Source organism: Mustelus asterias, chromosome 4, assembly GCF_964213995.1.
Source record: "Mustelus asterias chromosome 4, sMusAst1.hap1.1, whole genome shotgun sequence".
Lineage (NCBI taxonomy): Eukaryota > Metazoa > Chordata > Chondrichthyes > Carcharhiniformes > Triakidae > Mustelus > Mustelus asterias.
The window spans coordinates 101151284-101164405 of NC_135804.1; the positions used below are offsets into that span (position 1 = coordinate 101151284).

At 39.9% G+C, this 13122-nt stretch overlaps 1 protein-coding gene across 2 annotated transcripts in view; it reads right to left on the minus strand.

Moving 5' to 3' along the window:
• The window catches only part of LOC144492892 (UDP-N-acetylglucosamine--peptide N-acetylglucosaminyltransferase 110 kDa subunit), a 71823-nt gene that overhangs the window by 36259 nt on the left and 22442 nt on the right, over positions 1–13122 (minus strand). For both annotated transcript variants that reach the window (XM_078211475.1, XM_078211474.1), the window contains exons 6-11: positions 11972–12051; positions 5037–5232; positions 4502–4642; positions 3686–3786; positions 1775–1928; positions 1443–1544 (exon numbers count right to left, since the gene is read on the minus strand). In XM_078211475.1, the coding sequence (XP_078067601.1) occupies positions 1443–1544; positions 1775–1928; positions 3686–3786; positions 4502–4642; positions 5037–5232; positions 11972–12051 (774 nt within the window). The remainder of the gene's footprint in view (positions 1–1442; positions 1545–1774; positions 1929–3685; positions 3787–4501; positions 4643–5036; positions 5233–11971; positions 12052–13122) is intronic.

Sequence of the window (13122 nt, forward strand, 5' to 3'; positions counted from 1 at the left end):
TGGGACTGCAGCAGTCTCCCACAAAGATTAACAATGAAGGGCAGTGCCAGCAGTAAGTCAGGGTGGTTTCACCAGGGCAAGGCAGGCAGGCAAGGATGGTGATTGCTTTTCAGGGTGTCCTTGTTGGAGACAGAGTGCCTGAACAGGGGCCATAGCCAGTGGCACCAGGTGGCCCAAAGGCACCTGGAAATTCAAGGGGATGGCAAGGCAGTTCAAAATACCAGCCCACGAATTGTGCATGTTTGAAAATTTTAAAATCTATGTTTGGAAGTGAATCATGCTTATGCACTGTCAAGCACTTTTAAGCTGACGGTTAGAGGAGCATTTCTATAGAAGGCAACATGTTTACTGCCTCTGCAGATAAAGCCAATTTCAAATCAAGCTTAAAAAAATCAGAAACTTTGTTCGTGGGTAAGGTGACAACTACCAGCAATCACATGTCCTGCTTGACAATCTTACATACTCTCACTTAATGTTTCATGTTTTTGTTTCTGCCTTTTATCCCTCGTCAGAACTGGACTATACTTCAAAAGTAAGTAACTTATGAGAGTGCAGTATGATTTCAATAGCACAATTTATGTCCTATTTACAGTTTCTGGTTGTACAGTAGTGGTTATGTTAACCTGACCCCACAGTATACAATATAACAAGTGATTAGAATATGGAACTTGCTGCCGCAGGGAGTAGATGAAACAATGATGGTAGTTAAGGTTACAGGTATCGATGTGTTCAAGGGAAAGCTAGATATTCTTTATTCTTTCGTGGGACATGGGCGTCGCTGGCTGGCCAGCATTTATTGCCCATCCCTAGTTGCCCGAGAGCAGGTGAGTGTCAACCACATTGCTGTGGCTTGGAGTCACATGTAGGCCAGACCAGGTAAGGACGGCAGATTTCCTTCCATAATGGACATTAATAAATAAGATGGGTTTTCCCAACAATTGACAATCGTTTTATGGTCATCAGTAGATTCTTAATTCGGATTTTTTTTACTGAATTCAGATTCCACCAATTGCCGTAGTGGGATTCAAACCCAGGTCCCAGAACATTAACTGAGTTTCTGGATTAATGGTCGAGTGATAATACCACTAGGCCATCACCTTCCCAAGGCAGGAAGGACCAGAAAGACATGTTGATGACGTTTGATAAAAAAATAGTGGGAAGAGGTTCATGTGGAAAATACTTTAAGGAACCACTGTCAAAATGGTCTGCTTCTGTGCTATAAATACAATGCATCTTTTGCATAACCAAACAGAATGAAGCAGTACAAAATACTGTACAGTTTTAGGGCATAAATGTAATCAGGAAAATAAATTATTCCAGCAGCAAGTGTAACCTAGAGACGTTCTGTTTAGTGCGAGATATGTTAATATGAGCTCTATGAAAAACTAAACTCATCATTGCTCGTGTAAATAAATGCAACCAATTCACGGGATATCAGTTACCTGCAAGCAATGTGCCAGATTACAATAGGCATCTGGGAAGTCTGGTTTTAGCTTCAAGGCAGTTCTGTAAGAAGCAATGGCTTCTGGAATATTTCCTGAATCCTGTAACAGAAAATGATATTTGTGTTTTAAATTCCGGCATGATTAAATGAATAATCCATGAATAATCACTAAGATTTATACAACTATACCTACTTAAATACCTGCCATGAATTGCATACTTAAATCCACATGACTTGCTTGTAAATTATAGCAATCACTTCCCCAATGTACATATTAGGTCAGATTAAAATGTTTTTTTCCCCCAATCTCCAAACATCACTAGTCCTTACCTTGTGGATTGAGGCTAGGTTGCTGTGAGCATCAGCAAATGCAGGATTTATCTGAATTGCTCTTGTGTAGCACTGCAAAGCACCTTGCACATCTTGCATTTCTTTGAGTGTGTTCCCCATGTTTGAGTAGGCATCAGCAAAGGTTGGACTAATTCTGTCAAAGTAAAGATGACAATCATATACGTCAGTCAGGATGTGAACAGCAGTCATCCTACAAGTCTGCCCAAAGCATGCTTCCAATGACATAAAAGAACTAGGGAAAATTTGAAATAAGACTAACTATTAAAACAAAATACATCAGCCCAAGAATACATGGTGCTTTCAATCAAGAATAATTGTCCAGTTTCTGAGATAAATTCTTTACATTTAGAACAAAACCTTAAAAGCTGTCAAATAGCTAATTTCCTGCCACAAAGCAGCTTCTGATATAACAAAGAACAGCAAGCATCTCACTCATATCGTTGAATGCCCCAGCACATCAACAATGCGTGCATTCATGCAGCTAAAGATGGTGATAAGTTTTATAAATTTTATCTGGCCCAACAATATTCCACAATACCCGAATCAAAACAGTGATGAACCAGAGATGGAAGATTCTTCACCAACCAACGAATCACATCCGTTAGTCACATTTTTACATTATTAGTATCCATCTTAGCAAGATTGTAATACTTTTCTATATGCTGTATCTTAGAAAATGTCTTTAAGGTTATTAGGCACATGCTGCTGATGTGCAGGTCTATCTCACCAGGCTTCTCCACGGTCACTGAATTATCAGATTGTTTATCCAACATCTTGTACTGAACACGCAGGAATTTCCTCCATTATAGGGATGCTTGAAGCCACTGTTTTTAGGCATCTACTTCAACTCCATTCCTTAGCAATAGTCTGAGATAAAGCCATTCTGTTTGCAACCTTGGTGGCATATTTAATCGCAAGATGAGCTTCCGAACTTGTACTCATGCCATTACTAAGACCATCTCTGCAATATCACCCTATTGCCACCTCTATAACATCACCCAACTTCACTACCTCAGCTCATCCACTGCTGAAACTATTATGCCTTTGTTATCTCTACAATTGACTATTCCAATTGAAATTCATGGCTCTTCTCCCACACTGTACCCTTCATAACATAAACCTAAAGTTGTCCAAAACTCTGCTACCAGGGTGAAACTTGCAATAAGTCCTGTTTCTCTTCCATCCCTGCACTCACTGACCTACACTTGCTCCTGGTCAAGGAACATTGATTTAAAATTCTCATGATTGTTTTCAAATCCATCCTTGGCTTGCACCAATTCTGGCTTCCAGTGCATTCCGAATTATAATTGCTCCACCATGCCTTAGTCCAAGCTCTGGAATTTTCTCCCTACAGCTCTTTGCCTCTCTATCTGGTTTTCCTTCTACATGACCGTCTTAAAATCTACCTCTTTGACCAAGCTTTTGGTAACTGAACGAATATCTCCTGATGTGGCTTGATTTCATACTTTGTCTTATGATGCTCCTATTTAACACCTTGGGACGTTTCATTATGTTCAAAGTGCTTGATAGATATAAGTTATTATTTCAGGTTCAATTCTAAAGCAAATATCCTAGTGATTTCTATACAAGTAATGATGCCAAATACCTCTCCTGCAGCAAATGAATGTTACAAGGGACTCCCCCAATGCAGTTCCCTTTATTGAAAACGTGTACTTTATCACCTTGCCATTGTTTCTTCTGCCACCAAATGCTATATATGTTGGTTGAAAGTTCAGTGAATTGCAACTAGCCCAACACAATGTTCTTATAATTATCAAAACTGAAACTATAATGAGGGTTAAACTTCGACGAAAATCAGCTGATTATTAGAATAGGAACACCATTTGATGCATTAAGCAGGGCATCTCATGCAAGCAAATGGACAGTTACCTGATCGCTTCCTTATAATGCATTAATGCCTCCTGCAGCTTTCCCTGCTGCTGCAGCACACTGGCCAGGTTTGAATGGGCAGCTGCAAATTCTGGAAACACCTAAAACGTAAAAATAGACTTATGGCTTGGTTTTCACTTAAATATTTTTCAATATCCTATGAATTATAAACAGATGCAAATCAGCAAGTAGTAAAAATTTAAGGACAAATTTTTCAGACTGTTGAAATATCCGAGGTGAAAATATGCAATACACCTGTCAGTCAATCAACACTCCCCAGAAGTCTGAAACAAGATTTTATAAAATAATCTGCATTTACAACCATTCCATCCTACACTTTGAAAGGGAAGAGGCTTCAGGGAGAAAGTTCCCTTGCAATGAATCAATTGACGCAAGATTCATATGATCAAATCAGACAAGAATAGGCCTAGGGCTCAGTTTCTGTGGATATTGTTAAGTCTCAGTCAGGATGGAACATGTGTTGCTCCAGTTCTTCCAAGTTCTCTGAATTAGGCTTGAATCCCAGCTAGTCATTCCAGTTGGAGGATTCGTGTGGACGTTAAATGAGGCCAAGGTTGCGTGTCACGAACAGCCAAAACCGGTTGGCTCTCGATCTGAGCTCTCACACAAATAATTCCTACATTGACACTGGGCACTTAATGATAAACCAATCAAAATGTAGTCAGTACATAAACCTCTGGATTATGGAAACACAAAACTATTTATTAAATTTCTTTTAAGTCAATATCATTTTTATGGCATTTTTAGTACAAGACCAGGTACCCAGCTACAGGATTATTTTCATTGCCAACTCACTTCTAGAGCTTTTCGATATAGTCGTACAGCCTCCTCAATGTTCCCCTGTTCCCTTTTGATATTAGCCAAGTTGTTGAGAGAATCTGCATGTGTCGGACAGAGACGCAGCGCTGTGTTGTAGCATTCTTCTGCTTCAGCAACCTATCAGGGAAAGAATGCTTAGGTCAGTAACTTTTTAATTACACAAGCGGCCACTTTTCACCACACAAAAAGCAGAAGCAATGGTTTGTGTGGACCAAAGGGCTGCTTCTCTATCCATGTGCTTCCCTGTATGCTCATTCACTTTGCCACTTTATAATTTACATTTCCAAATACACACGTTTCTTTTCCCGGTAATTACTCAACCAATTCTGCTCTGCAACACCAAGTTATATCCGTACCCTAATTCACCTCACTCTTCATATAAATGGCAGGAGGAGTCATTCCTGTTCAATAAGGGACATTGTATACCTCTTAAACTACAAACTCAGAAGTTAAAAATAGTTTATATACAAATACACATCCTGCAACACTATCAATTCGCGCAAATGCTTACATTTCCCTTCTCCTTTAGTGCATTAGCCAGGTTACAGTAGGCATCTGGAAAGTGAGGTTGCAATTCAATGGCTCTTCTGTATGTGTCAATAGCCAAATCAATCAGTCCTTGTTCGTAATAGACACAAGCCAGGTTTCCATGAACAACTGCATGATTAGGACTCAGACTCAAAGCACGCAAGTATGCAGCCACAGCCCTAGGGAAATGGAAATATATGTGAGCAACAGAAAGAACATAATTAACAGTCAACCTGCTTTACAATTTAAATATTCTAATGTTTCAGCATTGCTCAGTGAAATGAGTGGAGGGCATACATTGCTTCACTCATCACGTTAGCATGCTACAAAGTATTGAATAACATATTACGCAAGAAGCAGGAAATTAAGCTGGAGATATTTTCTTCAATATATCTGACCCATTTAATACCTTGGTTTCTTTACCCACTAGCCAAGCGATTTCTCTATAGGACTGAATTCTCTGGAGGGTTACAGCAGAGGTCTGCGCAGATTCTTTGCAAGAACAATTCACCGAGCATCACTCCTCCGTCTTTTCACTGGAGCACAGCAAATTCTTCTCAGATAATAATCCAATTGGAATTCTTCAGGTCACCATAGCTTCTTTTGCCAATTACCTTCAATTTGTGCCTTGTGCTTCTACCAATGAGACCACTTTCTCTCCAACTACTTTGTTCAATCCCCTCTCATTTTGAATACCTATCAGATCTCCTGCTCTTTTCCAAGAACAGTCTCAGCTTTTCCAATCCATCTGTGTAATAGAAGTTTTTCAACCTTGGAACCATCCACAAGAATCTTTTCCGCAACTGCTCTAATGCCTTCACATCTTTCCTGGGATGGAAGATGCCTAGAACCGTATGCAATACTCCAGTTGAGACACACCAGTGTTTTATAAACATTAATCATAACTTTTTTGATTTTATACTCTTAGTCAGCTGGAATGAGAACTGGCTCATTCCAACCTAAGGACAGCACGGTGACAGTGGTTAGCACTGCTGTCTCACAGCTCCAAGGGCCCAGCCTCAATTCCAGCATTAGATGACTGCATGTGAGGAGTCTGCATGTTCTCAGTGTCTCCGGTTTCCTCCCACAGTCCAAAGATGAATTGACCGTGCTAAATGCACAGGGTTACGGGGATCGGGCAGAGGAGGGGGAGTGGGCTTAGGCAAGATTCTCTAAGAGTTGGTGCAGACTTGATGGGCCAAATAGCCTCCTTCTGCACTGTAGGGATTCTATGGTTCCATAGCCCACAGAACATAAGTAAAAAGTAATTATATGTGGATTTGGGTCTGAGGACTGGTCACCAGTGGTTGTCAGCAGGAACTGGAATTGGGACCATTGCTCTTCACTATTTTTAAAAATGATCTGGATGCAGGTACTGGGGCCGCGATTTGCAATAAGAAGATCTGTTTGAACTTTAGAACTGCAGACGATGCTCAACTATTTCAGGTAAACATTAATGTATAGGAGAATGGGCTCATGACTGGCAAACCATGCATAACTTGGACAACAACAATGTTATGCATGTGCACATCATTTATTGACTGCTCAGGTAAAAGCACTAAAGATGGAGGGAGTAGGATCTGAGCATTACCACATATGTCTCTAAAACTATGTGAATAATGTGATACGTTAGTGTGCGCAAATAGTTTTTTTTTAAGACATAGGGCAACTGAGTATAAGACACAACCTATTATTTTGTCCTTCAGTATGAAATGTGTGATACACTGTTTGAGGTGCTGTCTCTCAACACATTCCAGGCTAAGCTAGCTGACCAAAACATACAACAAATGGGTCGAAGGCCAGAATCAAAACACCTTAAAACATTCTTCTCTGGTCCCAATGGAAACAACACTGCTCCTCAGCAACACACAAGAAAATAGTCATGCAAAACATGGAGTTGAAACTACAAAGGAGCAGTGACAAAGTAACATCTTCAAGTCCCACCCCCACTAATTGATCCTCGGTGTGCGTTTCACTCAGGGGAAGATGGTGGTGTGGTGATAAAGTCACTGAGCTGGTAATCCTGAGGTCCAGGCTAATGCGCCCTGGACATGGGCTCAAATTCCATCATGGCAGCTGGTGAAATTTAAATTCAATTAATCAAATCTGAAATTGAAAACTAGTTTTAGTAATGGTGACCATGACAACTATCAATTATGTCATTCTTAACTAGTCTGGCCGAATCAGACCCACAGCCTAAGCAAGCCACTCAGTTTGGGGCAATTAGGGATGAGCAACAAATGCTAGCCTTGCCTGCGAGGCCCATATCTCATGAAATAATAAATGAAATGAGCAGGTCACAGGTTCAAGTCCCACTCCAGAAACTGAGCACAAAAACCAAGGCTGATATAACACAGTACTGAGGGAGTGCTGCACTATTAGAGATGCTGTTTTTGTACTGAGACATCACAAAAACATTAACGGGTCATTATCACTTTGCTGTTTGTGGAAGCTTGTCATGTGTGAATTGACTACCATGTTTCCTACATTACAATACTGATGATACTTCAAAAGTACAGCATCAGTTATAGCTTTGAAACTTCTGCTGCTCAAGAAAATCAAGAGTTTCTTTCAAACTAAAATTTAATTTGGATGTGGAATGGTATCACATCAAAGTCCCTTAAACCAAACCTTGTTTGGGACACACAGTGGTTAGCACTGCTGCTTCACAGCGCACCAGGGACCTGGGTTCGAGTTCCGGCTTGGGTCACTGTCTGTGTGGAGTTTGCACGTTCTCCCCGTGTCTGCATGGGTTTCCTCCCACAGTCTGCAAGATGTGCTGGTTAGGTGCATTGACACGAACAGGTGCCAGAGTATGGCGACTTGGGGAATTTCACAGTAACTTCATTGCAGTGTGAATGTAAGCCTTACTTATGACTAAATAAACAAACTTTAATGAATAAAACTAATAAAAGAACAAATAATTCCAAACATAAATGTAATCACTTTACGCAGAGAGTGGATGGGGTGTGGAATGGACTGCCTGCAGTGACAGTGGAGTCAGACACTTTAGGAACATTTAAGCGGTTATTGGATAGGCACATGGAGCACACCAGGATGATAGGGAGTGGGATAGCTTGATCTTGGTTTCAGATAAAGCTCGGCACAACATCGTGGGCCGAAGGGCCTGTTCTGTGCTGTACTGTTCTATGTTCTATCACATTACTGTAAAAGTAGCTAAATATTTTCATGTTTTTGTGTCAAACCTTACTTTGGACATTCGAAATTTAATGATAAAACCAGTTGCATAAAGTGTTTTAACAATTATTGCTGCTCAACTATTTTTCTTTTCTGTTTGATCAAACAGAATTGTTACTATTATTATATTCATATTTGTAATTTTCTAGCCACTGAATTCAAATCTAAATTGTACATTTCCTCATTTTCAATTTTCTGCCATTTTGCTTTGATCGAATCAACAAAGTAGGATGGCAAAATGCATGACAAGTGCACTCTAAATTGTGTGTGTGTGTGCGTGCGTGTGCACACCTGTCCTGGAGTATACATATAAATTGTTCATTATTTTTCTTTCATTTGAATGATTTCTCCTTCCCTCTACTTTTGCCATTTTTTATTTTGCTTGTTCACCCCACCCCTTTCTTCCATCCATTTCCTTCTTCAGACTTTTTCTTCCCTCTATTCTCTGCCCACTCTTCATTAGTGTATCTCCTCCCTGTCTTTCCTATTTTTGTTTCTCTTCCCTTGGTATTATAAAAGTTGAGAAAGGAACAAGAGAGGAATTAAGAGAACAAGATGGTAGTCAGTAGGAGATAACGAGGCTCCCTGTTTATTTCCATTTACAGTATTTAGGAATTGTTAGCAAGACCAGTATCTATTGATTTCAAGGGCGTAATGATGAGACACCTTCTTGAATGATGTGATGGATCTTTTCAGAGGGCAGTTAAGAGTCAACCACATTGCTAAGGATCTGAAGTTACATTTAAGACAGACCAAGTATGGAGCAACAAACTTCCACCCCTAATGGACATTAGTTAAAGAAATCTGCTAAGTTTCATGGTCATTCCAAATTCATTTAATTAACCAATTTTACATTCCCAAACTGTCTTGGAGGATTTGAACTAATTTCTCTGCATTATTAGTTCAGGTTTCTGGAGTACCAGGCAAGTATCACAAGCATTTTGCTATTATACCTGGCACCTAATGCTGCTTGAGACTGTTTAGGTCATGTTCAAAGCTGAACTTGTGGTCCAACATCAAATTCCTAACTGTTTTAATTATGGAATAGAGTTTGCAAGTTGCATAACTAATGTGTGTTTTTAAGGACAAAATGAAACCAAGCTGACCAGCAAGTAACACTTACATGCCTGTGCAGTCATTCTAACAGTGAATCATAGGTGAAGAATGAAGGGTGTTATATGTTTAAGTGGGTGCATGACTGCTTCAAGAGCTGGTCACATGATTTGATCGTGATGTCATTGGTGTTTCACAGGCTCCTATTTAATTTGATTTTCTACTCGATACAGACAAGAGCTCTTACAATAAACCTTGTTGTTCTTTTGAATCTGTGTACAGAAACTACACCCTTTTCTTTTTGTTGAAAGCCCACAACTCCTAACAATTAGGGCATTACAATAAGAAAATTGGTGATGAGTCAGGATTTTGTTTCATCGAGAACATCAAGATCCTGAGCAGAAAAAAAATTCTAGGTCCTAACACTTCAAATTTTAAAAGGCTGGGAAAATTAACAAACAGGCTTAAAGACTGAAGTGCCAGTGTAGGAAGACCAAGTCAAAAGAAAAATCAAGTTTTTACTGAAAATAAAATCAGGTAGACCCCTCTAAGCTGCAGGCTCTGCGCACATATTGCACTGTGCAGTGACAGAGCAGGAAGCTCACTATGCAGTTGAAAAGGGGTGGAAGCTGTGTAGTTTTAAGAGGGTTTTCTTCCAATCAGAGATGGGTGCAATTCCAGTCAGTATCTGGCATATTTGAAAGGGGATGCTGTGCTGTATGGCTAGGGCTGTTTGAAAAAAATACATCAAGTCAACGGTCTCTAGGGTGAAAAGGGAAATACTGGGAAGACAGAGAAAAAAATAAATACCGAGTAGTCACAAATTGCTAGTGCCTGCAAGAGAAATGGCAGGTCAATTAGGTGCCATGGATCCTTTCATGAAGAAAATGAATCATGGAGTTCCTATGCTGAGTGGTTTCAGTTCTTTCTACAAGCAAATACATTTTCAAACAAATTGCTCGCACCAGCTTCTGTCAGTACAATAGGAAGTAAAACCTTCAATTTACCCCAGAGCTTGGTCCCGCCAGCAAAGCCAGGAACCAAAACTTACAACGACTTGACAAAGATCCTTGAAGTGCATTATTCTCCAAAGCCACTCATCATGGTGGAACAGTTCAGATTCCACCAAAGGAATCAAGTTGAAGGCAAAATTTGTGGCAATCTTAAAAACAACATTGCTTGATGAATCATTAGAAGATACTCTTCAAGATCGTCTAGTTTGTGAACTCCAAAATGAGGCTATATAGAAGATTGCTTACTGGACATACTTTGACTTTAAAGACACTAATAGAAATTGTAGTGTCGATGGAACTGGCTGCTAAAGAGGCTTCACAATTTGTTGCAGGAATTAAGATCCACAAGTTGGGAACTGCCCATAAGACATCAAAACAGCAACAAATATGTCACAGATGTGCCAATTGGCCATTCAGCGAGTGAATGCTACAGCAAGGATAGTCAATGCAAGAATTGTGGCAAAATAGATCACATTGCAAAAGCTTGTTGGGCTAGACCAGCTTCCCCCGAGAAGAATATTCATAAGAATCTGGGTACCTTCAAGAAGAGGAGCAACATGGAAGAAAATTGCGAATGCGAAAAGAATGTCCAGAAATATGATAAATAGCTCTAACTGAACACCTTATCTATACAGGAGAATCATTTTGATTCTGGGTGATTCCAAAGTTATATGGACAACCTATTAGGATGGAGGATGATATTGGTGCTGCTGTATCCTTTAATTCCTTAAATTGCATACCAGCAAAAGTTGAAGCATTTTCCTTTAAAACCAGCTGATGTGATTTTAAAGACATATCAGTATTTAAATTAAGAACATTACTATTAATACTTAGCTTTCCCAAGAAAGTAACAAATCACTTTCTGATAAAAGAGTTGCATTGATGCAGAGCCAACTGTGGAAGTGCATGCGAATTATTTCTATATCACCTATGTTATTTGATAGGATGTTACTAGAATATTTACAGTCATGCCCAAGACCGAGAGAAGGCTGCACCTGCTTCAGCAGCCATTGCGAGTGCACATATGTAGGCCCGGTGCCTAGGCAGTCAGGAGTTAGTATTAATGAATAATAGCTGACGTCCTCCCCCATCACAACATTATTTATAGACGTCAGCTGGTATTTCAGATCAATCTGCTGTAGAAAAACAACAGCTGTTGCCATAGGACATTCTGAGGTGCAATGTTATGACCTAAGTTTATTTATTAGTGTCACAAGCAGACACTGCAATGAAGTTACTGTGAAAATCGAGTCGCCACACTCCAGCGCCTGTTCGGGTACACTGAGGGAGAATTTAGCATGGCCAATGCACCTAACCAGCACGTCTTTGGACTGTGGGAGGGAACCGGAACACCCAGAGGAAAGCCATGCAGATGCGGAGAGAACGTGCAAACTCCGCAGATAGAGACCCAAGCTTGAATTGAACCCGGGTCCCTGGCGCTGTGAGGCAGCAGTGTTAACCACTGTGCCACTGTACCGTTCAGACAAGAAAAGCAGAGCAGCACAATAATCACAAGTCCGACAGGGTCAGTTGTGACATGCACAAATTTGAAAAGCGTCCCAAGGCAGTACCATGAATAGCCACTTAGAAAATATATGCGCTGGCCACCCCACCAGTCTTCAGGTTATAAGAATTTAAATTCTTTTTTGCTCACCTGTCAAAAATGCGAGCCTCCTTTAGAACGTTTCCCAAGTTGATGTAAGCATCCAAGAAATTGGGATCCAAGGTAACAGCCTGAAATTCAGTTATAATTCATCATAAAATTAAATTAATAAAGATGTTACATTCCCATTTATCTTGGAACAAAATATTTGAATGCTTTTACTATGAGTGTTTTGTAAAATTGATGGTCAAAGTTTGAAAACATTTGTGCAGAAACAAAACAAAGATTCTCATAGGTAGCACACAAGAAACTGCACAAGACTGACAACATATTCTTCAACAACAAAATTTCACTTTCAAGGTTCTTTTGAAATCCAATTGTCTTCTTTAAATTTGAGCTAAGCTTTGGATGTTTGCAATTTTTCCTGGGACAAATTTAAACCATGAGGTACAAAATCAAACAAATTTCAGTTATAACACCAATTAATAAAACTTTCTGCGATATTGATGGGGCAGGAGCAGAACAGCAAACTTACTGAAAACAACCCATGAACAAATAGGTGCATGGCTCATGGAAATCCCCTCCATCCAAGCAAAATGCACTAAACCATAATTGAGTTAATCACTCTAAGAGTAAACATCCCTCATTGCAATTTCATCCGAGCCTTAATGCTGTGATGGAAGCTATCTTCATTGGTGGTTGTACTTGTACCCGAACAGGCACCGGAGTGTGACAAGTGGGGGAATTTCACAGTAACTTCATTGCAGTGTTAATACAAGCCTTACTTGTGACTAATAAATAAGTGAACAGTGTGGTACTGAGCAAGTCTCCCAATCACTCCCTGATCTGTGCTGTGTCAGTTTATCTCACCATAGGCACTGGCATGGAATCTACAACTAATTCAGTGACATTAACACTAGGGAATGAAGCAAGAATAAAAAGTAATAGCATTTTTAAACACTGAAATTTTACAGTACATATGGAAAACAGATACGGACCGTGGAATGGGGAGATAAGGATGGGTATTTTTATTTATTTAAAGGAGGCAGGCACAGAAAGTTCCAAGATATAGAAATAAAGTGATAAAAGTCTCCGTCACCAACCACTGGATAAAGGAAAGAAGGAATGCACAAGAGGTTGTCATGGGACGGAAGAGTCTGGCGAGTGGTTACATTGTGAACATAGAAAGAGATTGCAGAGAT